Source organism: Paramisgurnus dabryanus, chromosome 5 (genome assembly GCF_030506205.2).
Source record: "Paramisgurnus dabryanus chromosome 5, PD_genome_1.1, whole genome shotgun sequence".
NCBI classification, from domain to species: Eukaryota; Metazoa; Chordata; class Actinopteri; order Cypriniformes; family Cobitidae; genus Paramisgurnus; species Paramisgurnus dabryanus.
Window position 1 is genome coordinate 39,175,398 of NC_133341.1, and position 27,869 is coordinate 39,203,266.

The 27,869-nt window shown below is 38.0% G+C and overlaps 3 protein-coding genes across 5 annotated transcripts; 2 read left to right on the plus strand and 1 right to left on the minus strand.

Moving 5' to 3' along the window:
* Positions 1-526: 526 nt before the first annotated feature.
* mthfd2 (methylenetetrahydrofolate dehydrogenase (NADP+ dependent) 2, methenyltetrahydrofolate cyclohydrolase) lies at positions 527-6,983 on the plus strand. Its single transcript, XM_065284064.2, has 8 exons — positions 527-733; positions 2,599-2,783; positions 3,065-3,187; positions 3,607-3,759; positions 4,166-4,273; positions 4,514-4,606; positions 4,738-4,863; positions 5,731-6,983. Exons 1-8 carry the CDS (start codon positions 654-656, stop codon positions 5,877-5,879), a joined length of 1,017 nt encoding a protein of 338 aa, XP_065140136.1. The 5' UTR covers positions 527-653; the 3' UTR covers positions 5,880-6,983.
* A 947-nt stretch (positions 6,984-7,930) lies between these two features.
* On the plus strand, positions 7,931-9,833 carry arl6ip4 (ADP-ribosylation factor-like 6 interacting protein 4). Its single transcript, XM_065284065.2, has 5 exons — positions 7,931-8,184; positions 8,442-8,873; positions 9,129-9,246; positions 9,336-9,405; positions 9,488-9,833. Exons 1-5 carry the CDS (start codon positions 8,073-8,075, stop codon positions 9,542-9,544), a joined length of 789 nt encoding a protein of 262 aa, XP_065140137.1. The 5' UTR covers positions 7,931-8,072; the 3' UTR covers positions 9,545-9,833.
* Positions 9,834-11,533: 1,700 nt separating this feature from the next.
* On the minus strand, positions 11,534-23,358 carry ythdc1 (YTH N6-methyladenosine RNA binding protein C1). Of its 3 annotated transcripts, none has more exons than XM_065284068.1 (16): positions 23,143-23,358; positions 22,484-22,585; positions 22,103-22,374; positions 21,503-21,887; positions 20,723-20,889; positions 20,222-20,330; positions 19,974-20,091; positions 19,678-19,762; positions 16,636-16,805; positions 14,931-14,984; positions 14,735-14,814; positions 14,407-14,443; positions 14,294-14,333; positions 12,761-12,826; positions 12,542-12,679; positions 11,534-12,288 (listed from the first exon to the last, which is right to left on the minus strand). In XM_065284068.1, the coding sequence occupies exons 1-16, from the start codon at positions 23,168-23,170 to the stop codon at positions 12,067-12,069; spliced, it is 2,073 nt and encodes a 690-aa protein (XP_065140140.1). In that variant the 5' UTR covers positions 23,171-23,358; the 3' UTR covers positions 11,534-12,066. The 3 variants fall into 3 exon arrangements, with proteins under 3 accessions (XP_065140140.1, XP_065140139.1, XP_065140141.1); XM_065284067.1 differs by having other exon boundaries at positions 12,515-12,679; XM_065284069.1 differs by lacking the exon at positions 14,931-14,984 and having other exon boundaries at positions 12,515-12,679; positions 23,143-23,357.
* Between the last annotated feature and the right edge of the window lie 4,511 nt (positions 23,359-27,869).

Below are 27,869 nucleotides of genomic sequence, written 5' to 3' on the forward strand. Positions count from 1 at the left end.
TGCGAATAACTCAAATAAAAAATGCAACTCACATAATAAATGCAAAATACAGTTATAAAATGAAACATGTCAGCAGTGATAATATATTTATGAGGCAAATAAAATAACGGGGCGTATGAGGAACCTCCCATATAGTGACGTAAATCATTCACTCACGGGGGCATGCTAACATAAATCAAATAATAAATGCAACTCAAATAATAAACGCGAAATACATAAAATAAAACATAACAACAGTGATAATATATGTAAGAGGCAAATAAAATAACGGGGGGTAGGTGATACCTCCCATGTAGTGACGTAAGCATTCACTCACGGGGGCATTGGGGTTAAATTATTAATATTTTAAATGCAAACAAAACTCAAATAATAAATGCAACTCAAATAGTAAATGCAAAATACATATATAAAATAAAACATAACAGCATTAACATCAGTTATAATATATTTAAGAGGCAAATAAAATAACGAGGCGTATGTGGACCCGCCCATGTAGTGACGTAGACATTCACTCACGGGGGCATTGGGGTTAAACTCCCACCAGATGTTAATGTACTCCTCTATGTGTAGTATTTTCTGCGGCTCTGTTTCCAGTTGTATTTGCCCGGCTTAGCTTTAGTTTTATACATTTGTTTTATTTATATCACACAACAATGGCCACTCTCCGCGCGCTGCAGAAACTCTGTCGGTATTCTCACCGTCAGTCGTGTAGTTTTCATGTGTCGGCTTCAAGGTAAGTGTTGTGTGACCGATGACACTGTTTTCTCGTTTGTAGATTATATAAACACTGGCTTATTTCATGACTTTTCATATAACGTTATCCCACTATACCACACCATTGAGTCTCGCCGCATGTCGGTTCCGGTTGTCATAAGCAATGGATTGTAAAGCCTCTTAAAGTAAACCCGTTTAAATCTTAATTATACACGTATAGTTTCCTTATTAAACTAACACGCAAATGTACAGAGGTTTGCTTATGTCAGTGTTTTACTTATTATGTAACATACAGTGTCCACTTTGACAGAAAAGCGCGCCCCCGGCTACGGACGCTTCGCGGCTGATGTAATCGGTCAGACTGCTTACACGCGGCAGGCATCAGATTTCACCACGAGGTGTCCGCTGCTTGTCATTTCACTGTCTGAAACTTAAGTGTTTTTGTACTTGATCGCTTTAATTCAGCATATGCCGGTTTTCAGTCAAAAGTGTGCTTTACGTCATCAGTAATGTGGTGCTGCCTGGGATACACGTCTCGTCTGACACACCCGGTTAAGTTAGAGGGTGTGAGTCTCTGGTTACTCACTGATAATTTGGATTGGGTGGGTTAAATAAGGATGCATGTAATGTTAGTGCATGACTCGGTGTCCAAATTGAACAGACATGAAGTTAGATAAATCTATAGACTGTGCAGAAACCTGAATGCCTCGTTTATTTCCTAATCAGGATCAGAATCCGCTTTGTTTGCCAAGTGTGAACACGCACTCATTTGTTGTGGTTTACTGGAACTGGACTGCTTGCATGCATACATGTGTGTGTATATACATAACAAAATAGAAAACTTAATAAATTAGTAAAATAAAAAATAATTATGATATGCGCATTGCGCAAGATCTACAGTAAGGGGGTGTGCACACCAAAGAGATAACGCAACTAAAAACGGCAGGTGGATGCCAACTGTAGGCGCTTGCCAGATTTTATAGGTGAACGCTTTGGTTGCAATGATACTTCTGCTTTGTTTATCAGTCGTGGAACGATACGCCGGTTGGTTGTTGTGATATTTTTCCCGCCCCTCCTCCACTGTGATTGGACGGCGGAGTGAGACGTGACATTGACGAGCCTAGCATAAAGGGGGTCGCACACCAGCCGCGCAGCTCAGCACTGCGCCGTTCTAAAAAACTCAAACACATTGTTTTCTATGAGTATACGCACACCGGCGGCGACAGGTGACGCCTGTCCGCGCCGCCCAGCTACGACTCAGGAAGTTGCTCAAATCCCTGTCGCGCCACTCACATAGTTTAACATTATATAACATCGTATTTGTCCCAAATCATTAACGATTAACATTGGCTGCTAACGTATATTTTGCATTTTGAAGTAGACGCTATCTGACGAAGCTCGCGCTATTTAATGTGCACTTCCGGTTTACGATACCTCCGAGTTGTCCTAGACGCGACGCTAAGCTGCGCGGGCGGTGTGGGACCCCCTTTACACCCAAAGTTGAACATTTTTAAACTCTGGAGTGCGGAAAAAACGCTGCATGCTGGCGCTTAGCGGAGAAAAAACCTGCCAGGTGCTGGCGTTTTTGAAAAGCGCGCCGCTTCTATAGGAAACAATTGAACCTAAGAAGCAGAGTCATGTAGTACCAATTCATGTGAATCGTGTCATTTGCGCCGCAAGATGTCTATAGTGTCTTTGCATTGACTTAACATGTAAATAACTCGCGCTTAATGCTTCATTCGCCATGAAGGTCGTCATGTCAATGATTAAAAATCAAACTTTGATGCTCCAAATCTCATCATTAGATTATGAGACTTTTGCCTGGATTTTATATGCAGTCACACATTTATTCAAGTTTTAACCACCAGACTTTTTACATTTTAGACCAGATGCTGTGGTCATCTCGGGCCGCAAGTTGGCTCGTCAGATCCGTAACGAAGTACGTGATGATGTGGACGAGTGGGTCGCTGCTGGTAACCGACGGCCTCATCTGAGTGTAGTGTTAGTTGGCGACGATCCAGCCAGTCACTCTTATGTACTTAACAAGACTCGCGCCGCAGCTGAAGTCGGTATGAAAACACACCTCATTATCATCTGTCTCAGATTCAGTCATTATATAAAATGTGTCAGCTGTAATTTGACCGAATGGTGCATGCAATGAAGAAGCAAGATTTTTTTAATGCACTTTAAGTGATCATTTTACTGCAAACATGATCTGAATCTATTCTGTTGGCTTTGGTGTTGTAGTACTATAATGCACTGACTAGGGCTCAGCGATATATTTTAGTTCTTCCACATCAAAATTGTTAATATTACGTTCTGGTCTTTCTCTTTCTCTCTTGCTCTATAGGTATCAGTAGTGAGACCATCTTGAAGCCTTCAAGTGTTTGTGAAGAGGAATTGGTTGAACTGATCAACAAACTAAACTCGGACAACAGAGTAGATGGTCTTCTGGTACAACTTCCCCTTCCTGGTACGTTAAAAGAGGATCAATATCGGTGGGAATGTGCCGGATGTGCCTTTTTACATCAAGTTTAGATATAAACATCTGTGTTTTCTGGCTCTCTTCACACCCTTAAAATAGCATTTATGGTTAAGGAAATGATCTATAGAGTAACACGCTTGACCCCTCATTCAGATCACCAGCGACTTTCTCGTCGTCTGTCACAAATCTCTTTCAAGGAGGTTGTTTTTAAATCTGGTTGTTATAAACAAATGAGTATCATCCACTTCAGTTTTGCTAGTGTAATGGTCATATGATAGTGGCTTGACGTATCAGGGAAGAATGATCTTGATCCAGAAAACTTAATCAGGGAGAAAATGTGGGCACCCACCCAAGTTTAATGTTATACTGCAGGCAGACTCCCTGACATGATTCTCTCTCATATGCAGATCACATAGATGAGCGGCTTGTATGTAATGCCGTATGTCCAGGGAAAGATGTTGATGGTTTCCATGTGGTGAATGTTGGTCGCATGTGCCTGGATCAGTCAACCGTGTTACCTGCCACCCCGTGGGGAGTTTGGGAGATTATAAAACGTACAGGTACAAAACCCACTAACATTGCATGTCCATTTATGAATGATTTAATATGCGTAAAGATGAACTAAGCATTGGTTTGCTCTGCACCCGTACAAATGATGAGCCCAAATCTTTTGAATCAGAAATTGGTAGATATTAATAAAGAGCTTTGTTTAAACTATCCACTGACTCGTCGATTGTGAAAGTTGATAATTTTGCATGATGACTAAACCACACAAGACTGTGAAGAAATGTTCTTAAGTTGGATATGTAGCTACTTGCCCATTTTACGTTGGTAACATTAACAGTCTTGTGTTTTAATGAATATTATCAGATGGTATGCAGCTTCAACCCCTCCGGTGTAGACTGACTTAAAGCTTTGTGGCGTGTAAGTGCTTGTCAGGTTCACTAAATCTGTCTTTTTCGTCAGGTATACCGACACTTGGCAAGAACGTGGTGGTGGCCGGGCGCTCTAAGAATGTGGGGATGCCCATCGCAATGCTCCTTCATACGGATGGACGGCACGAAAGGCCAGGAGGTGAGCTTGAGTTCAGGCTTCAATCGATTAAAATATTAGTTTGAATTATTCACACCATCTATTGCGTAGTTCTTTTGGCAAAGCATCTGTCACCGGAGGTCGCACACCGAGCGAGAAGCGCTGCGTCGGACAAATAAGATGTCAATAACATCCTATTTGTCCAAAATCGTTTTACACGTGTGCACTTATGGATTAATAAACCTCTGGTCAATTTCCTTATGTCCCATCTTTGTTTTTTAGGTGATGCTACAGTAACCATCTCTCACCGTTACACTCCTAAAGAACAACTCTGTCAACACACCAAGATCGCTGACATTGTTGTTGCTGCTGCAGGTACTGATTTCTTTTAAATTGATGCTCTTTTAATAGGTCATGGTTAATTGTTTGAGAGGTTATTTGTTGTATTATTTGTACTGTAGTATGACACATGCACTGATTCCTCTGTATGATTGATTCTGCTGCAGGTATTCCCAACCTCATCACTGCTGATATGATAAAGGAGGGTGCCGCTGTCATAGATGTTGGGATCAACAGAATATTTGACCCCTTGACTGGCAAAGATAAACTTGTTGGTGATGTGGACTTTGAAGGTAAGGAACAACCACTAAGGCCTTGTGCCCACCGAAACTTTTAAACGTGGCTGTGGGCTCTGGCACGTGCCACTCCGTTAAGTGGCACTTCTGGTGCGCCATGCCGCTGTGTCCGGTGCGCCATGCCGCTGTGTCCGGTGCGCCATGCCGCTGTGTCATGGCTTATGTCTGTTGGATTGAGGCATGTGGCACTGACAATCACTGATCATTACAGTGAAGTGACATGGCATCTTATGCACAGAAGCCACTGGCACATGCCACTACGTTTAGTGGCACTTCCGGTGGCACGCGCCGCTGTCTCCGGTGGCACGCGCCGCTGTCTCCGGTGGCACGCGCCGCTGTCTCCGGTGGCACGCGCCGCTGTCTCCGGTGGCATGTGGCACTGACAATCACTGATCATTACAGCTCTGAGAGTGACTTGCGTGTACTGCTGCTATATGTTAATTTTATTGTAACACAAAATTATTTTTTGTGTTTCCTTTTTGAGTGTCTGGTGTTTCAGGTAATTGTCATTCTGAAAAATGAAACGATGTAATGTAAGTGGAAGTGCCTCTAGACGAGCCACTAAAAACAGTGGCATAAGCCACTGAAAACCAGAAGTGCCACTAAATGCTTAAAACCGCTCAAATGAGTGAAAACATATGCCGTCTGCAGGAAAACACTCCAGTGGACACTAGTCATGAAAGTTATTAAACACCTGCTTGACATTTGCAGTCTTCATCTTATTTACCGGCATTAATATAAAACGAATTGGAGTAAATATATTGCTATTCTGTTTCATTTGCTTGACGTACACGCTGGTTTTGGTTATTAGGTGTTTGATACTATACTATAAGTGTCTATAATACTTTTAATGTGTCTCTACAGGTGTTAAAAAGAAGGCCAGTTACATTACTCCAGTTCCAGGCGGTGTTGGACCCATGACCGTGGCAATGTTGATGAAAAATACAATCAAGGCTGCAAAAAATACAATTTTTTCGCCCTCTCAGCGGGTTCGAATGGCTGCGACCTCATGATGACCTTATTCTCAACTCATTTTAGATGACGACTCCTCCATTTACACTTTTTCAAAATAAATAGTTTTATTGCAAATATTTTTAGATTTGATGAAATGAATGTGCTTTTCCATTCATATATCTCCAACCTAAAATGATTACTTTATTACAGTCATAACATTTGGTGTATATTTTGCATTACGATTTCTACAGTTACAGCTCACTTATTACGTTTCTGTTTTTATGTCAGGAGATGCTTTGCTTTGCGATTTATTTTTGTTTTTTGTAAGGGTAGTGAAACAAACATGTTTGCCTTTTGCATCAACAGGGTTAGAATATGGGGTGACCACGTCCTCAGTATTGGTCAATGACTTTGAGTTATCTTTAAAGATAACTGATCCAAAAACTATTGCTATTATTTATCATGTATTTTATTTAGAAAATCTGCTGTTACCGTAGTCCGTCCCCATAAAAAAAGGGGTCTGTAGCTTAAACAACACGTTACCTCTGTATTTTATTTATTGCTCGTTTGACCTCTGGAGTTGCAAAATGTGGTTATAATGGAGCAGTGGTTAGACGCATGCAGAAATGTGTAAAAAAAAAAAGTGTGTATTAAAACGTAAGATGAGCTGACAGGTTTGGGCTAAAGCAAAAAAATGTTTTTTTTTTATTACATACTATGGCATATGTAAATCGTCATTTATTTGCACACTTGCTGCTGTTAAATCAATAAATTACTAGTAATATATTAAAACTGAAGAAATGCTTCACATTAAAATGTATAAGTTTTTAAGTGAAAAAATGCTTCTGTTTTGTTTTACTAGTTCAAAAAGTAAAAAGTGTATCTGTCGTGATCTTGTTCTGTATTTCCCCAGTCATGTCTCTTATTTTGAAACTCTGGTCTGCCGTTTTGTAGTCTGTTTGTAGTTCTGTTTGCTCATTGGTTCCCCTGTTTATGATTTGTCCCCTGTGTATTTATAGCTGTGTGTCTCAGTTGTATGTTGTCAGTTCTTGTTGGTGTAACTGTTTGGTGCCCTGCCCTTTGTTCTGTGCCCATAAGGAATTTTTCGTTTCTGTTTTTGCCTGCTTTGTTTTGTGTTTTGTCAATAAATGTCTGTATTTGGATTCACTGTCTTTGCCTGTCTGTTCCACCAGTGTTACAGAATTCCTAAATGTGAAATATCTACTGTTAACTTACCTTTTATAAATATAAACCTTTTTGTTCTTACATGTGCTTGGCAATAGCAACAAAATGATCAGATAAATTACATTCTTTACTTAAGCAGACATTTAATGACTCTATGGACTAGTTATTGATGGATGGATAAATGTTTTTGGAGCTTTAAAAAGTGGGGCACTATCCAATGCCATTATAAAGCTGAGTCAGGATATTATTTAATATAAAACACTGTTTTTGGCTGAAAGGAGAATGTCATAAATACACCTAGGATGACATGAGGGTGAATACAAATATGGGCTTATTTTATTTATTTATTTTTGTTGGTGAACTATTACTTTAAGGAGAGATGGACATTTGCCTGACTTGGCTACTCCAACCTAATACGTAAGCTCAATAACACAAAGCCAATCTGCAGCTTTAATTATATACTTTTTTATTTGGTGTGTATATATAAGTATGGTAATTAACAAGAAATTTAAAATACATAATTTGCACTAATAATAAAATAATTATTATTGTTTTTTATCAGGCACTGAAAAAGACAGTCTTTAAGAACTTCATGCGGAGTTGCGCAGACGGATAAGTGTTTGACATCACGTACCGCGAGAGCGCTTTGAACGCTGCGCTCTCGCGGTACTATAATGTCAGACAATTTAATCAAGAAAGGCGTAAAATGATGCTTAAGTTACAAACCGATGGTAACAAAGTACAGGAGTATTTTAGAGTGTGCGGAAAAGCGACAAGGTAGTAAGTATTTATTCGACTACTTAAAAGAAACTGAACTGGATAAGAGAATATAGTGCAAGTCAAAGTTAGAACGGAAGATGGCAGTAATGCAGCTGCCATAAAACACCAAAGAAGAAGAAGTCTCAGCCAATAGGATCGCTTTGGGGTCCTGTTTCTCTCACAACACCGGAAGTCTTCACTGTAACTGTAGGTTGCTTTCTCACGGCGTTTTTCCGATGTTAAAGATCTTCTTGTAAAGCACAAATAAAAATATCGTTTGTGGCTGATTTGCAAATAGATGATCAGTCATGGGTCGGAGCGAATCTGGTAGGAGAGATGACAGATCTAAAAGCAGAGACGAGAGAAAATCCTCGAGCTCCAGTAGAGCTTCTCGAAGTGCTCAGAAAAAACGAAACTCTGGTAAGATTTTACTTTATTGCATATACAATTATTGCTACCACTAAAAAGGGTTTTGAAAGACATAATAAAGTGATGCTTTATAGACATTTCTGTTGAAGCTCATTCACATTTGCACTAAATAAAATTTTCTTTAAAAAATATAAAGAATATGAAGTAAAATATATTCTAAACCCCAAATACCTTAAGCTTAAAATGTGTGTACATTACTTCATCTAAAGTGTGTTTTATTATTCACCCAACTTCTTATCTCAAATCAGACAAGACAAAAAGAAGCCCTTCATCATCATCATCATCATGCTCCTCATCCAGCCACAGAGAGGTCACAGAAAAGAAGAGGAAGAAGCTGAAAAGGAGTAGGAGTTCATCATCATCATCATCTTCTTCTTCTTCAAGCTCCAGGTCCTCATCCGGTACTAAAGGAACCAAAAAGAAGAAAAAGAAGCAAAAAAGGAGTCGGAGTTCATCATCAAGCTCCAGTTCCTCATCCAGTAGTAAAGATGCCAAAAAGAAAAAAAAGAAGCTCAAAGAAGCCAAGAAGAAACTAAAGCGTGAAAAGAAAAAGAGAAAGAAAGAGAAAAAACTAAAGAAGGAGCAAAATAAGTTAGCAGAGAAAAATCCTGTTCCTCTTCCAAAACCTCCAACATACCTGCAGACGTGGCAGTATGAAGAAGCAAATGTGCATGGGCCTGGTACGTCTGTGCACACTTCAACTCCTCTCACAGTTTTGTTTTAGTAAAAATAATTGAATTATAAGATTTCTTTAGTAGAATATATTGAGGAGTTCAAAAGCCTGTTTTCTTGTAAATGTGTATATAATACATGCCGAAAGCATCGGGTTAATCTCATCTCATTTTTGATGGAATTTACGTGGCTTTTGCATCTGAGCTCTTCATATATGTATAAAGAGAAATATAACCAAAAGTGATGTTTCCACCTTACTGTAGATATGACTGATGAACAGAAAGACAGTTTTAACACTAAGAGACCTATGACAAAAGAAGAATACGAGGCCAGGCAAAGCGTCATCCGTCGAGTCCTTGACCCTGAAACAGGGCGCACCAGGTTTGTTAAATCCTATATAGCACTATTTCTATTTTTCTGATTTCATTTCTTAAATGTCAACCTGCTACCCATGTTGAATTTTCACACAGGCTTATAAGAGGAGAAGGGGAAGTTTTAGAAGAGATTGTCAGCAAGGAACGACACAAAGACATCAACAAGGTAGACCGCCTGTCATGTCTGAATCATTCTGGTGATCTTTTAGTAAAGAGTTGAATTTAAATATACTTGAATATTTTCACAGCAAGCTACGAGGGGAGATGGTGATGCCTTCCAGAAGAGATTAGGGATCAGCAGGTAGCAGGACTGCTATGAGACGTTGGTTTGATGACCGACCGTAATGGGACTGTAAAAATCCTTCAAGCGTCATCGGGTTTCTCCTGCATTTCTACAGGAAGATTTCCCTTTGTATGTTTCAGTATTATTCTTCTGAGGAATACAGGAATACAACTGTCCAGCTTAACGGACTCGTAACATAGTCGTGGAAATGTGGTTGTGTCTTCGTAACATTTTGCTGTCAGATATTGTACAATATTAAGTACATTTAATGCATATTTAATAATAAGCATTAAAACACTTCTCGATTGTTATTCCTTTTCTTCTACATCCCTCCACAATGAAGTGGAAAATATCCCATTTGTGTCTGTTTTAGCATTCGTTACATGCAGTGCTAAAAATTGGGGGGATTGAGGTCCAGTTTTAAGGATTTCCATCTTTTATCCATGTAATTAATAACCGCTATTATGCAAATTCCATATATAAATGTAGTGGGAATGATGGTGTGATCTGCTTTACGGTTTTAATATTTGCTTGGGGATTAAAGCAGGGTTCCCACACCTTAGTTACTTTCAAATTCAAGGATCTTTCAAGGACTTTCCAGGTCTAATCCCCTCAAATTCAAGGACTATATGTGGGGACACATTTCAAGTGAGAGCAAGGTTACATCGTGTTACCTTTTAAGATACATTGTTACAGTTCCCCTTCGAGGGAACTTGCGCTGCGTCACTGCGGTTGACACTTTGGGGACGCCTCCAGGGGTAAGTGCGTCTGAATGTGAAAATCAAATTCAACTAATGGTGAGGCTAACGACAAAGACAGGGTGACGCGGGAGCCAGGAAGTATTTCGCTATCTGAAATATTGCCAAAGACCGCATTACAGGTAAGGAGGAAGTATGGCAAGGGAGACACAGCGTCTCGTTCCCTTCTCAGAGAACAACAGTTACATACGTAACCCGAGACGTTTTCATGTGTCAAACACAACTATGTAAAAAAACTTTTTGGTATGAATCAACATTCACATACAGAAGATATAAGCATTTAAAGCGAACACGCGTGCTAAACTGTAGATTTTTTTGTGATATTATCCTAAACTACACAGCGAATAATATGGATTTTTTCCCCCAGAAAACTTCTTGCAAAATATAGATTCAAGCACTTTCAATGATGTGTTTCTATGTAAATTTTCAAAAACTTCCCAGGGCCTTGAATTTTTCACCCAGATTCACAAACTTTCAAGGACCCGTGGAAACCCTGTTAAAGCGGTAGTTCGCTCAAAAATGAATGAATGATGTCATCATTTCCTCATGTTGTTCTGAATCTGTATGAGGTTTTTTATTTTATTTTGATGAACACAAAAGAAACACAGCTGCCCTCAACATTGACTTCCATAGTAGGAAAAGAAATATAATGGAAGTATTGTGATAAATGATGTTAAGCATCCAGTTGATGGTACCCATTGAATTTCATCGAATTTGTTTTTCCTACCAAGTCAATGTGCTTTCCATCATTTATCAAAATATCTTCTTTTTGTGTTCATCAGAAAAAAGAAATCCATACAGGACATTTAGAACAACATGAGGATGAGAAAATGACAGAAATTTCATTTTTAGGTGAACTATCCCTTTAACTGTGTTTTGGTTTCCCAGACAGGGTTTAGATGAATCCAGCACTAGACCTTAGTTATATTAGCACATTTAAGTAGTTTTAACAAAACAAACCTTAATAAAAACAATACATGTGTGCATCTTGAGACAAAACAACAGCATTGATGTATGTTAAGATTTGTCGGTACAGTGTCTTTTTAAATTAAGGCAGCTCGAACATGCATTTTAGTCTGGGATTAGCATGAGTCCTGTCCAGGAAACCACCCCAAAAGTTTTAAATATGTTTTAAAGACGATTAAAAATGCAAACTTTTTATTTGTCAGCTAATCTGTCCTCAAACACAACACCAGCATTTCAAGTTTTTGTATCCCGTCAAACAAAATGATTTCAAAAACAAATGGCTCAAGTCATTGTACAAAACATTTTCATAACATTTAATGTCCTTTCACTTGACATAAGGAACACATCCTCATTTCCCAATCCAAACACCAGAAACGAATCTGGCTTTAGACGAAGCTAAAGCAGCATACAAGATACAACAGTCATACTTAGCAGTGCCACAGATTATGACTTCATTTAAATGTACAACGGAGATCACAGAGACAAGAGCAGAGCTAGCAAACACAGACACTTAAAATATGTGAGAACCAGAAAGAACTGGAAGATCCCTCACGATCCGAAATTAAACGTACACGGAGTTGATGTATAACTGAAGAACAGATGATAAAAAATCAACTAAAAAGATCGGAGGGTAAAACATTTTTGGTTTTCACAGTTCAGTTTGATGCACTGCTTACATGATACAACGACAGGGGGTCGAGTAAAAAAACTAAGATTTAGTTCAGCTTTCGGACGAATGGTTCAACTGTAAAAAACGAAAAAGAAACACTAATGTTATCTACAAAATAAAAAGGAATATACAGGTTTAACACTTTTCCCCCTATCTCCGGTACCGGCCTCTCTCCTTCTCTCTCTCGCGATCTCGAATCCGTTCTCTGTCGCGGTCTCGTTCTCTGCCGCGCTCTCTCTCTCTGTCTCGACGGCCGTCGCGAGGTCGGTCACGTTCTCTCTGTCGGTCACGTTCTCGTGGGCGGCTCCTACGTCCGCTCACTACCGCCTGCGTGCGTCTCAGGAAGTCGTCCACACGCATGTCGTAGTCGTGCTATTAAAAAGAAAAAAAACAGAAGAAAGAGTAAGCAAAACCATATGCATGTAATTGAACCTATCGGCTCCGTCCTAAACTAGAAACTAGTGAGACTCGCTATCTACTGCAAACATATGCATGTAATTGGCTGTTTGTGGTTCTGACAGGTTCATGTAGCCACGTCACTAGGTTTTAAATAAAACGGGCATTTTTTTCTGAGCCGTTCACAGTGGCTAAACATTACCAGACTGGAGGCAAAAGAGCGAACAACCCTTTTCTCTCTGAAGCGGGCATCATGTGGCATTGGGTGATGTCCGGAGTAAGGAGGGTGGGCCTGTGGTGGAGGAGGATGATGATGATGCTGGTAGTACGGGTGCTGGGGTGGGTGCTCCATTCCAGGGTACGGTGCCTTTGGGACAAAAAAAAACATCATCATCGTTACAAAAAATAAAAATACAGCTGACCGTCAGTATCACTGTTCATTACTCACCATTCCTTGCCATGGTGGTGGAGGTCCAATGTTGTGGTGAAATTCCCTCATATAATCATTATAAGACTAGACATAGGAAGAGGGGTGTTAATGAACTCATGTTTAAAATGCACAATTATGACCTCATCTGCATGATGGTAGACATTTTATTTTGTGATGCTCAAAATAAACTAGAATCTAAAGTATATCTAATTTTTTTATGCACATTGCTGGTCTCACTGCCCACAATGTAACATTTCAATTGTTTGTCTGTAATTTTTAATTAAAATTTGCTCTGCCTGGACTTCTTTAACCCCAACCCTTCAATTATATGGTTTCATTCAGGTATTTAAAGTACCCCTGTGTATGTTTATGTCTGTGGTGTTTTAAATATGCTTTAAAGGAATATTCCTCTCTCTTAAAAGAAAAATCCAGATAATTTACTCACCACCATGTCATCCAAAATGTTGATGTCTTCCTTTGTTCAGTCGAAAAAGAAATTATGTTTTTTGAGGAAAACATTCCAGGATTTTTCTCATTTTAATGGACTTTAATGGACCCCAACATGTAACAGTTTAAAATTGCAGTTTCAACGGAGTTTTAAAGGACTCTAAACAATCCCAAACAAGGGATAAGGGTCTTATCTAGCGAAACAATTGTCATTATTGACAAGAAAAAAAGCACTTTAAACTACAACCTTTCATCTTCCTCTGGTCCCATTACGCACCAGCGACCTCACGTAATTGCGTAATGATGTGGAAAGGTCACGTGTTACATATATGAAACGTACATTTGCGGACCATTTTAAACAATAAACTGACACAAAGACATTAATTAGTATCATTCAACATACAACAACGTATGAACGATCCTCATTCTCCACACTTGAAAAACACTGGGGCGTAGTTTCGTTACATCATCCGTGAACTCTTAGCGTGCTGACGTATTTCGTGAGGTTGCACTGGCGCGTCACACAGCCGGAGGAAGACGAGAAGTTGTGGTTTAAAAGTGCATATTTTGGTCTTGCCAAAAATGTCAATCGTTTCACTAGATAAGACCCTTATTCCTCGTTTGAGTCCTTTGAAACTGCCATTTTAAACTGCATTAAAAGTGTTGGGGTCCATTAAAATTAGAAAAATCCTGGAATGTTTTCCTCAAAAAACATAATTTCTTCTCAACTGAACAAAGAAAGACATCAACATTTTCGATGACATGGTGGTGAGTAAATTATCTGGATTTTTTTTAAGAAAATGGACTAATCCTTTAATGATCGAGATAAACCGTCAATGGCTGGGAAAGAGTTAACATCAGTGCTAAAAATAAAAAAGTGCTGTAAACGCGCTGTTCATGCATTGTGTGAAACACTGAATGTAGCATCTAAATGAGGCAGAGATGTTTAAAAGAGACTACAGGAAAAACTATTATGATGCTCAAAGATAAGTTTTAAGTGATCAAATTTGTGACTACAAGGGGGACTTAAACAAATTGGCATCACTTGCAAATTCATCTTGTGAAACTGGCTCAGAATGGCAATAAAAGAAGAAAAAGACTTACTCCATTTAGAAACACATCTCTTCTAACACCAGAGAAACGCCTGCGTGAAGATACAGAAGTTCATTACAAGTCAACTGACCAATCAAAGAGAAGGAAAGAAAGTCGAAACTTACCTGTCCACAGGTGGATTGCGAGGGTCCTGCATAAAACCTAAGACGACGGCAAAAGTAAACACAGCACAGAACTATAACAAACGCTCTCGACAACATTGAAACACAAATCACAGTGGCAAACTTTGTTTTAAAAAAAGTGGAAAAATTACAAACGATGTGACATTCCAGACAACTCGGGGGTTTTAGGATATTAATCAAGTAATGCTAAAACAAGTAACATTTAAAGTGTTTAGTAACATTAAGTAAGCGCAATTCCAGATGGGTTGGAAATATCCTAAATCCGAGTTGTCTGGAACGTAGCAAGAAAAAGCACGAAGCAGATATTGACCTGGTCTCTGTGGGAATTCTGGCGGATAATCAATCCTGGGCCGCTTCCGGTTGTGCATGTCATATTCCTCAGGACGACGCCTACGTGAATCAGGTATATTCATGTGAAACATAGCACAGGTTTAAAAACATACATGAATCAACATTATCCTCTGTGTGCATGTGTGTGTGTGTGTGTGTATATTGCATATCAACACCTTATCATTTTGCTATCAGAAACGTTGCAGGTGTAAGTTAAGCTCTCGACAGCACTGGTGGCATAATGTTCATTACCAAAGACAAAAAAAATGTACAAAATTAAGTACATGAATATAAACGATGTATGCAAGGTAAAGCCTTAAATATGCTACGTTGTTACATCAGAATAATGTGACAAGAAATTGTCGCTAAACTCTTAAAATGTGCAAGGATACCAGAAAGAAACATCAAAAACACACACACATAAACAGATGATCTTCCTGCAAGAAAAGTAGAGCCATGACATTTTTTAACAAACCATACAAAAATACAAGTGTTTAAATACTAACTATACATTATTAACCTCTCATTCCTCTTCTATATACCTGTTCTTATAGGTGAATTATTATCGTCAGAGGTAACAAACATCATCCCAGAAATGCTGTCGATGGAGCCCAAAACTATCTTTTAGATTTTTGGTTTTCTCACCGTTCGAAGGACATTACAAATCTACATTCAGATTATTCATTGCAAACTCAGCTACTCTCCTTCTGACAGAAACTCAATAAATGCATGTGTCATTCAAACAAATGGTACCCAATAAAACACACACAAACAAAACAAATCTGGTTGAAAGTGTGACATACCGCGTTCTTGTCGTTTTGTGACTGCTAACGTTGGCAAATACTTATAAAGTTCATATAACAGTCCATCTTATGCTTTAACACATTTTTAACGGGAAGGCTCGATGAGCCGGAAGAAGGGGGAGCGATAAGTAGTCCATTGAAAACCAAACCGAAACCACCAAGAGAAGATCCAGACATGTGGAAATAAACTTCTCTTGGGTCACTCAGTCCATGGAGAAACACAGAAGAAGGGAGGGGTGGAGGCGTCATTTTACACCATTAGTCCAGAAGAGGGAAACAAAAGCGCCTACCTACCATCCCATCGACTGGGGCCTTTAAACAAAAGGGACGGGGAAAGGGGGAATGAATACGGCAAGGTGTTGAGTCCAAGGGGTGAGGGGGGCAACGTAATAAACCTTGTTTTTATCTGGAGAGAGAGCAGGGATGGTTCATGTCCATGTTTTGGCCCTGATGAAAAGTGAAAGAGAGTTCATGTACAGCAGGACTCTATAGGAACAGTCCCTGGTGCGATCGGTTCAAGTCCATTGGCACTACACCTCTCCGTTTCTTTTTTTTCTCCCTCCCTGTCTCTCCCTTTCTGTTTTCATTCTCTCTACAACGGCAAACTATCTCTATTCACGAGCACACACTGGGCTGTTTTATTCTGGAAAGGAAACCCAGCACAGAAGTCCCAGAATATGCTCCTCCTTCGTTTAACAACTGGCCCTCAAACAGACGCGCCATCTTCTGCTTAACAATTAAAGAGTCCCATATTATTCCCCATGGACACTCCTGCAAGAAAAGGCTTTGGGAACAAATTTAAACACAGTCTCATCTACAGTAAGCAACCAACCTCAGCGACTACATACTAAAGGGTTAACCCCACACCGTTCTGAGGCTGAAGTTGTTATTCGCTATTTCGACTCAAACTTACACACCACCATCAACATTAGCAACGGAATGGGAGATCGACGCTTCGACCCGTCCGGTCTGAGGCTCTTCTCTGAGCGATGATGAAGACGAAGGTGGAAAAATAAACCCTTCTCGTCAGGTGACGGGGACACAAGTGTGCACTATCAGTCCAAAGAATTTTTCTAACCTTCCCAGGTCGCGAGGGGCGGGATCTCGGTGAGGGGGTCGGCCCCGAGACCGAGGCTCGGAGTGCATCCTCCTCTTGTGACGCATTCCGTGAATGACCTGATACAAATCGATGCTCTCGTCGGGGGGGAAAAGCATGCACAGCTGTGTCCCGCATTCCAGTTCGATCTCCTGGAGACGGCCGTTTGCATCCGAGAGACGAGATGCCATGTGGGATGGTGAAGAAAAACAACGTTAGCATGACTTAGTAGGGCTGTCAAATTTTAATTCGAATTTCGAATATTCGTCGAATGTAAAAAAAATATGCATATTCGAACGTAAAACTTTGCATTCGAATTTTACCTGTGTCAGGAAGCTCACGCAACGTGATGATGACGTGACTGTAGCGGATTGTTATACAGAGCGTTAGTGGCTCAGCCAACTATGCGGAGCAAGCCAGCGTTATTCATTTAAAAAATAGCAAGAAAAGACAGTGGGGATTACGAGTCGGACAGAATACATATTAAAAGGGCTGTGTGATGCTGCTTTGGTTTTTGGAGCATCAACTGGAATTCAACCGCAAAGTGAAACTAGCTGAGATGACAGAATTAGTTTCGTCTGCTTTTGAATGCAGTTTTAAAGTTTAAAATAACGTAACTGATCAACACGAAAGTGCCATAATACAGCTGCTTGTTTAGCAACATTAAAACCATATGTGCATCTACAGAGTCCACACCGCATATGAGGTAGTTGCAATGTAACGCCGCGGTGGCTTTATTTTTATAACTGACTGCAAACTTGACTTTCACCTGGACATTTGATATGCAAGTTTTTCATCAACATTATCTGCGTTAAATATTAACATGATGATCATCTGCCAACTCGACTGTTCCAGCACGTCCTCTATTAATTACGGAGAGTCTGCTTTATTAACGGCTTCGCTCTGCGCGTAAGTTAAACATTTCTGTTCTGTACTTTATTACTCGCATATATTTATACATATTTTCAACCAAGACAATAGCGTTTAAGCTTGACAAAATTTAAATGACTAATGATCTTTCCCACTTATTTTGGCTTAAATAAAGATTCATTCGTTTTCATACTTTATTAGAAACACGTAAATGTATCTACTTATATATTATATAAAATGCCCTATATTAATATGCATTGTCTATGTATGGCATTCGTTTTGTACATTTACAGGTGCACAAATATACTGGTTAATTTTGATTTCATTAAGACACCGTTGTGTTCTGTATTGACTGAGGCTCTGTCCCTTATTTGTCAAAATTTAATTAATGTATGGTACATAAAATAATTTGTAAATGTATACATGGATACACACGCTGGCTGTTAAGGCATTTTGCACTTCCAGATATCTATGTGCACTTTTGTTCCTTTGCATATGAATTTAATAAATTATGTTTAATTTATTATTGTTTATAACATTCGTTTTAACAAAAAAATATGCTGTGCATCATTTGTTTATATTATCGGGGCTTTGTGCTGCGCCCTCTTGTGGGCTTTTAGGAGTATTTTCTCCAAGATAAAGTAGGTCTTTATAATTCGAATATAATTCGAATTTTATAATTTTTCAAGGGCGAATTTCGAATGTACTTGTTCAGCCATTTTGACAGCCCTATGACTTAGTAGAAATAGCATAAAAAACTTTTAATGTTGATTTCAAGAAAAGCTTGAATACAATAAAAACTGCATATCAAATTTCTTATTTAAGGTATTACTGGGTTGCCAGATTTTTTCACTGAAAATAATTAACAGATAATTTAACAAATTAAACTCCCTTACAGAACGTGTTGCTTATCAAAGACATCTTGTTTTATGTTTTAAAGATATTAAAACAAGTAAATGTACTCCTAAAATCATCAAAAGTATTCCTTGATTGTTTTAAAAAATATAATAAATGCTTAAAATTAAGAATGCATTAAAAACGCTAAAAACATAACGAATAAAGATGTCACATTATAAAGGATGAGAACGGGATTACAATCTGATTCTGATGTTCAAGAAAGATAAAGTAACCCTATACATTATCCAAAACCAGATCTAACTTTTCATTTCGCAGCCCATAGGTTTAATTTATCCTGGGACCCACCAACATATTTTAAAATAGAAATATGATGAAATGCACTTTATTCTTTTTTATACGAGTAGTTTTTTATTTTCCTTCTCGTTTTATAAATGAAATGTATGTTTATAATACTTTATATAATTATATTTAAATCTAAGCTAAAAACATATCTTTTTTCCCAGGCATATAACTGTTCCTAGATTTTTTTTAGACCATTTATTGGTGTTTTGATTTACTTTGATTGTCTCTTTGCATTGCGGTCTTTATTATATTTTTAAATGTATGTAGGTGTTATGAATGTTATGTAATTGTGTATATTTGTGTATGTGTACACGTGTCTGTGTGTATTTGCATATGTACATATCACATATTTTACCTCTGTTTAATATGTTTAGTATTTAGTATATTGTACAGCACAGTGGTCAACTACTGTTGTCTTTACTGTGCTTTATAAATAAACTTGATTTGATTTTGATTTGATTATTTACCCTATGGTATATCATATCAAAATAATTGTTATTGCTTGTCATTACTTGGACTTAGAAATAAATAACAATTAATCGCGATTAATCTATAGCAGAATAAAAGTTTTTGTTTACATTATGTGTGTGAACTATGTATAATAACTTTGTATAGATAAATGCACAAACATGGATGTATATATTTAAGAAATGTTTAAATGTGTATATACATTTATATATGTATGTATAATTTACATATAATTTAATTTATTTTTATATATACAAGTTATAATACGCAGTTCACTTCACACAGATATATGATGTAAACAAAAACTTTTATTCTGCTATAGATTAATTGCAGTTAATCGTTATGCATCCCTAGTTGGACTAAACAGTGTCATTTTGTGTCATTTACTGCTAGACCCACCTTATCCCACTGTGCGACCCACAGTTTGAAAACCCCTGGTCTAAAAACACGCATACTACACAGAGACGATGAAGATAAAGAGCTAACCTGTCCATCACGTCCGATCTTCACAGGCTTGTTTTCATTCCACGAATTAGAAAGGTGGGCTGTTTTGGTAAAAGGTAATTCACGCCTTCGAAGCAAAAAATAAACAAACAAACATTATAAAAAAATCATAATTCTAAACAGTGTTGCATTCAGTGACATAATTTGTACGTTGCTTTTATTTTCATCTTATTGTCCAGTGCTGTTTAACCATCATCACACAGGATTGGACAAATTTTCATACAGCAAGTCATTTCAGTTGTGGCCTCAATCATAAAAATATTTTCTCAGTTCAATACCTGCAAATCCAGTCGATTTTGAAGACTCCACCGAGCATCTTAGCGTTCATGCCTGCGGGCAGCACCCAGTGGATGGGAGATCCTCCATGATGAGACTCAGAAGAGAGTCGGGCAAAACCTGACAAACAAACACACTTTTCGTTATTTGACACAAATTTGACCATAGTTTAATTTTTTAATAATTAAGCTTTCACAAAATGTTATTTAAGCATGTGAGCCAAAACGTTGAGGACATTTTTAAGATGCACCTTGAAACTTTCCACTTTCTCTGACAGAGAAGATGAGCACAACGTTTCGGGCAGACCGAAAAGCAGCATTGAGTTTTTTCTCATTGACAGGCAGAGTAGACCAAACACCCTGTGGAGAGATAAAGGATGCCGGTTAAAAACACATAAGACCCTGTATAGATCATAGTCTATTTAAATGCAAATGACCTGCTGCCTCCCTCCGTTACCTATACCAAAACATACAATGTTTATAATAAAACAATGACCTTCTTGCACTCTTTATAATGAACATGCAGGAATTAACTATGTGAAGATTTCAAATTTAAATGATGATCTAACTGTGGACAGTTGTGGGCGGGGCTTGCGCAAAGTGACATCAGTTTGCTCAGAAAACACCAACAGCTTGTCCCATGAGACTATTGAGGTTTTACGGGAATTAAAAAAAAAGGATCGGCCCGCAGGCGACACACAAAGTGAATTTATCAAGTTAGGTGACCTTTAACAGTAATGCGAGAGGTGTACCTTTGCTTTAGCCAGTGAAACGTTCTCGTGGTTGTTGCTTTTAATCAGGAAATATCTGGCTTCTCTCAGGATATACTTCAGCTTGCTGGTTTGATCTTTAAAGACGGGGGGAGCTTTTCTCACAGCTCGGACAGACGAGGACAGTTTCTCTTGTTTCTTATCAGATCCTGAAAGTCAAAGACACATGACATTTAACAATGAAATAAACAAACCTAAACAAAAAGGCGGCACATATACAATGTCCCATGATTTGCTTTACAACCTTAACTCAACAATCCTCCTTGAGCTAACTTTGCCAAAGACGTGTGTTTATTTGTGCAAGATTACAACGAAGCCCAGTTACCATCATGATAAAGAATGAGAGAAGGTCTGGTTATTGGAAATTCACACTATTTCAGGTGGTCATCAGGTGTTTACATAAATATTTATCAAACTGAAATCTGACCTGCTCTGTAAAGTATGAAATCTGCATCCTTGTAACCAAATGTATTTATTCCAGCATTACAACAAATGTTTTGGTATTATTATGACTCCAAGAGACACACACGAGAAAAAAAAACTGGAAGTGACAAAGCAGGAAATGACGATCAAGAGGAATCCACAGAATCCCATCTCTCATTCCTACATAAATATTTATGGCTCATGAGACATTATGGATATATGTTGTAAGGAAAATTTGTGTGAAACTTGATACCAAATAGCTAGTAACCTGAACATAATTGCGAGTTTGTTAACCATTTTTCTACTAGTTATATCACTTTATGCTTTAGCAGCTCGTACCTGAAGCCTCAGAGCCAGAGACCGAATGCACAGACTCCCCGTCGGAGAACGAAACGGACTCAGACTGGGAGTCACTGGCTTCACTCCTTGTGTCATAGTCGTTCTGTTCATTCACCTCCCGCTGGTCTTCCTCCTCCTCCTCTTCTTCTTCCACCTCGTACTCCTCTTCTTCGTCGTCTTGCTCCTCTTCTTCCTCCTCCTCCCCTTCCTTCTCCTCTCCTTCTTCCTCCATGACCTCCTCCTCCTCTATCTCGGAGCAGTTGCCCTCAGAGGAGGCCGCGGTGCTGCCGGTCTCCTGCTCGGATGCGTATTCCTCCGACTGAGCCTCCTCCTCTCTGGAGGAGCGGCTTGTTCTGCCTGTGTTGTCTTCACTGGTTCTCCGTATCTGCAGAGACAAAACAAAAGCATGCGTTATAGGGTTTTCCTTAAAGTTTGCTTGGCATCTTTTCTCTTTAATCTTTAGCTTCTGATAGGACGTCACGTGAAGCAGTAAGGTCTGTCAAGTTGTACATATGAACTAAATGTGCCTTCACGTTCTTGTATAGTAAATGTTTATTGCCTATATACTTTTCTTAGCGTTTAGACCCTGATCATGTTTACCTCAGGGACCTCCTCCATAAGGGGTTTGATCCGTCTTTGGGACTCTCTGCTCCGTGACACATCAGCCTGAGCTGTACCGCCTCTTCCAGTGTGACTCTTTCTGTCCTCATACAGCTCTTCAGGTGCATGTCTTCCTCTGGGATTGCTTATCTTTTTAACAGTTGATCCAGCAGATGAGGCGCCTCTTTTAACTGATTGTCTGGTGGCGTGTCCTGAAGATCTGAGGCGCTTCGCTTCCTTACCGTCTCCTCGCTCGTGCTTCCTTTTAGACCCTGGGACAGGAATTGAAGCAGTTAAAAGGGCAATAGTCCTACAGAGAGGGACTTTAAACAATAAAAAAGTCATTGTTTAACAGCTGGATCCTGTTTTAGGGACATGTACCTTTTTTCTCATTAATATCATGTTCACTCTCTGGGTTGTAAAGCTCATCGTCCTGGTCAGGAGCATCGGTCAAAATATCTTCCAGTACATTCACTTCTCCGTCTAGGAGTAAAATAACATGCAAAATAAGTTAACATAACTGCACTTTTACAAATAAAAGCATTTACAATACTGCATTCATACAGTCTATAGTGTATTATAGTATATACGCATATATTTTTGACTAAATCACTGCCAGCAAGACCAGTCATGATGCAACAGTATGCAGTAAACATTTTTAATGAACAAAGGATTAGCATCAGAGACAAATAGACATTGTGGCATATAAGATAATAAAATGGCATATGATTTATATTTTAAGAACGTTTGACGTCTGATAACAACAATGACATTTGTTCCTTAAAAAATACGAAACGATATAAACATAAAATCCTCCACAATAACACGAGTTAGCATCATGCTAAGCTATTGTCTGTTACCTCACTTCTTCCTCTAAAAACGCCTATCCACAAATAATTTGTGTTTATTGGAACAATGTGAATGAATTTAACAAAATAATTAATGTATTAATAATAGTTAATTTAATAAACACAAAGACAACGTGTTTACAAATAGCGCTTTATGCAAAAATCTGCGGCTAATAAAGAGACACCGTTTACCTTTCTCATCTCTCCTGTCGACGGACATTTTCAGCCCTCTGTGAACTGAACGCACACTTAGTTTTCTTCTCTTTCTCTCTATAGACGTGTGTTTATTAACCGTGTAAATTCACGGCTATTTAATAAAAAAAATCTCACACATAGAATGTTTTTGTTGCTGCCGTGTGTGGATGTAATCTAAAATGGCGGCTCTCTTCCTCTCGCGGCGCAGTGACTGAGGGTTGCCAGACACTCATCGAAAAAACACACAGACTGTCGGGATTGCCATAATATTTGAAGTTCACTTATTTGTGAAGTTAGACATTTTAGTGACGTATTTAACAACAAAGAGAAATATAGAAAAAATATTACAAAAATGTAAATGTAAACCTGGTACTTTTTACTTTTTAATAGGCGACATTTACTTAAGTATTGGTGAGGATGTACCAAATAACTTGAATATTGACAAGAAGTGAAAGCCAATAGACCCTTTTACAGCGCACGTGATCAAATAGCCTGCGTGCGCATTTTGGCAACGGAAGTGGTGTTATTACCCAGTGGTTCTGTGTTACTCGGAAAGTTTATTAAAACGGTTTCCCAGCATCAAAATGTCTGGTTGTTGCGTTTGATTGTACTAATATAATACACCAATATACTGATATATGTGTCTGGTCACTTTATATTTGGGCATCTGCAAACGTCTTCTATCCACTCCACTATAGTACATGGATCTGGTAGCTGTGTTGAAAAAGTTGATAAAGTTAACTTTTTAAAATAACTTTTTCTGTCTGTGTTGCTTCATTGTTGTGTTGCTTCAACTTTGCTGGCTATAGGCATTGGCTGGCTTCATTTTGGCTTCATCCAGTCAAAACTTAAGGTGACACCACTCCTTACCCAATGATGCGCTCCCTGGACATTTAAAGTTCTCAAACCTTATCTGATTGGACAAAACAGAAAAAGGCAGTGTTTTTTTTTTAATGCAATCAAAAAGAAGATACATCAACAAATAATAATTTTCAAGTAAAAAACATAAGAAATCATCAGGAAAGATAAATACATGGAGTCTTGAAGAATTTCTCATTAAGATCATGAAGGGGAGAAAAAAAAAAGAAAAATAGAGAGAGCATTTTACAAGCGAATTAAAGTAAAAGATTGAATAACTTACAAATTTTAGTAGTTTTTACAGCTTTCTAACAGATGTCGAAATTGTATCCAAATATATATTAAATTCTTGTTTGAAGACAATGAAGTGGGGATTATTTTTTGCACATTTACATTTATGGATATGAAACTTTCCAGTACATAAAATAAGATTGATACAAAAGCTTGCATTGAATAGTGTCTTGTCATCAACATAAAAAACAAAAAGAATGTGTCTATAAGTTAAAGAAAAGTTTGGAAGAAGATTATTAGAAATTCAATATCACTCCAGAAAGACTGACAAAATGAGCAGGATGTATCAATGTCATTTCTAAATGTTTGTAAAAAGTGTTTGACGGGATAAAATCTGTGGATAATTTTAAAGGATATCTCTTTAACTTTATTTGTTAAGAAAAATTTGGGGGGGAGTGACCATACATATGTCCATTGTATATCATCAAATATATTGTTCCAATATGAAATAGTGGATGGTATAGAAGTAATCAGATCCAAGAATAATGCCCTTATTCTCTGATTCGATGTTTTTGGAGAGAAACAAACAGAACCAATCCTAGTGGATTCAGAAGTGGGGGGACAAACAGAAACCAATGAACCATGATTATTGTTTTTAAAGAGCATACAAATTTCTGGAGAGATTGCATTAAATGATATATTAAATTCTTTCTTAGATGGTATTTTAAACTAAAGTCATTGTAAGTAAATAAATTACCATCATTATCAAACAATTGGTTCACTAACATCACTCCATTACTAAACCAGTTTTTAAGAAATAAGGATTTCCTCTTATGTACAATATTACAGTTGTTCCAAATAAAAAAATTGTGTGGCGAGAAGTTATGTTTATATATTAATTTCCAAGATAGAAGCATTTGTTGATGGAAGTGGGAAAGTATGGAGCTAGAAGAGTCTCAATAAAGATAAATGCACACACTACATTCACATATGCACACACAGGATTCATAAATACACACGCAGGATACACAAATGCACACAAAATTCACAAATGCACACACAAAATTTAAGAAGCACAGAAGATTCACAAATGCACACAAAATTCAGAAATGCACACATAATTCATAAATACACAACCAATTCAGAAATGCAAACAACATTTACAAATGCACACAAGATTCACAAATGCACAGGACAAGATTCAGAAATGTATTTCTGATGCACACACAAATATATCTTGATTTACAAACTGTTTTTGGTCTGTGAACTTTACTGCATTTGTGTGTGAATTTTGAGACTCCCCTGACTTGGCTCGACACACAAATGCCTTTTTTTAAACAGGGAATGATCTGCAACCAATTAGATATCTCCCTTGTTTTAGCCAATCACAAGAACGCACCTTAAAGGTCAAAAACAGCTTAAAGGTCATGTGATTGGCTTATAAGTAAACAATCCCCCCCGTGGGGTGCGTTCTTGTGATTGGCTAAAACAAGGGAGATATCTAATTGGTTGCAGATCATTCCCTGTTTAAAAAAAGGCATTTGTGTGTCGAGCCAAGTCAGGGGAGTTTTAAAATTCACACACAAATGCAGTAAAGTTCACAGACCAAAAACAGTTTGTAAATCAAGATATATTTGTGTGTGCATCAGAAATACATTTCTGAATCTTGTCCTGTGCATTTGTGAATCTTGTGTGCATTTGTAAATGTTGTTTGCATTTCTGAATTGGTTGTGTATTTATGAATTTTGTGTGCATTTCTGAATTTTGTGTGCATTTGTGAATCTTCTGTGCTTCTTAAATTTTGTGTGTGCATTTGTGAATTTTGTGTGCATTTGTGTATCCTGCGTGTTTATTTATGAATCCTGTGTGGGCATATGTGAATGTAGTGTGTGCATTTATCTTTATTGAGACTCTTCTAGCTCCATAGGAAAGTTTCATAGGAAGTTTGCTAATAGAGTAATTATACATTAAAAGGAAATGTATGCCTCCTAATTGGGAAAAACCATATTGTGGGATTACATTCCAAATAGTAGGCTGATTGTGGAGGAAGCGTTTAAACCAATTCATTTTTAATGTATTATTAAGGGAGTCAAAGTCAATGAAATTTAAGCCACCCTTACTATAGGAATTTAAAATAAAAGATTTTCTAATATAGTGAGTCTTGTTTTTCCCGAGAAATTTAAATAACATTGCATCAATCAACTTGGAAGTAGGTTTATTCACAAATAGAGACTGGGCAGCATAAGACAATCTGGAGATGCCTTCTGCTTTGGTAAGCAAAGTTCTGCCTTCCAAGGATAAATCTCTTAATAACCAAATATAATTTTTTTTGTGTGTTTTTCCAATAATTGGATTAAAGTTCACTTGGCATCTTAATTTAGCATCTTTTATTATTTTAATTCCTAAATAGGTGACACTCTCTTTAATGGGAATATTGCAGATAGAGGAAACAGCACATTTTTTCATTGGAAGTAACTCACATTTATTAATATTGAGCAGAAGGCCAGAAGCATTTGAAAAGGATAAAAGGGAAGATAAAGCAACTGAGATCTGAGAAGCATCTCTTAGGAACAGTGCTGTATCGTCTGCCAGTTGGCTAATAACGAATTCTGTACCAGCTACAGAGATAACTTTTACAGGGCTTTCTTTAATATATAGATTTAAAAATTGTGTAGCTATTAGAAAAAGATATAGGGGGAAATGGGACAACCTTGTCTTACGCCACGCTTTAACGAAAATCTAGGAGAAGTGCCATTATTAAGTTGAATGGAGCTATTCCCATTACAGTAGAGCATTTTAACTCCATCGTGCTCCTTATCACCTTCTGCAAAACACTCTCAACACAAAAAAAGTCCTCTGCAGTCGATGATACAAAATGGAGATGTTTATATCTAAACTCTGGAGAAAACCTGATAGTTTATTTGAGCTCTGTATATAACTAGCCATGGAATTCTTGTAATCGTTTTATGATTGGTCACTATCCCCATCCATCAAAACTTTGCTAGCTAGGCATTGGCTGGCTTCATATTAGTTTCAACCAGTCAAAACTTAAGGTGCCTAAAATGACACTCGCTTACCCAATGATGTGCTCCATGGACATTTAAAGTTCTCAAACCATATCTGATTGGACAAAACAGAAAAAGGCGGTGTCATTTTGCTCTGAAGAAATTAACGAAGGAGGAAGACATTAAGAATTGATATTTCATTGGAAATGAACATGATCGATCATACTAACCGGAAGCGCGCATGTAAACAAAGGCGGATCTTTCGGGATTTTTTTTCATCATTTTTCGTTGTTTTGAATTAAAATGTGGGATGCATTTTAAGGATTGAACCCACTGGCGTTTCTTGGATTCGTTTGAAATGATCAGAACCATATGAGATGATATGTAAGTACTGCCAGTCATATTAATATGCGGTCTGTCTGCATCATTTCATTCACTCCGGTGTATTGATTGTAAAAAATGATCCGAACATGAACATGAAGTACAGAAACCCATAGATACGCCCATATGGCCCGCCCAGGGGCCGGTGCGGGTTACGTTTAAATGATTGTGAATGAACAGTTTCAGTTTAACTCATTGTGCTGTGAGATTTTATTTTAAGATTTTTAAAGTGTATTTTGACACATAGAT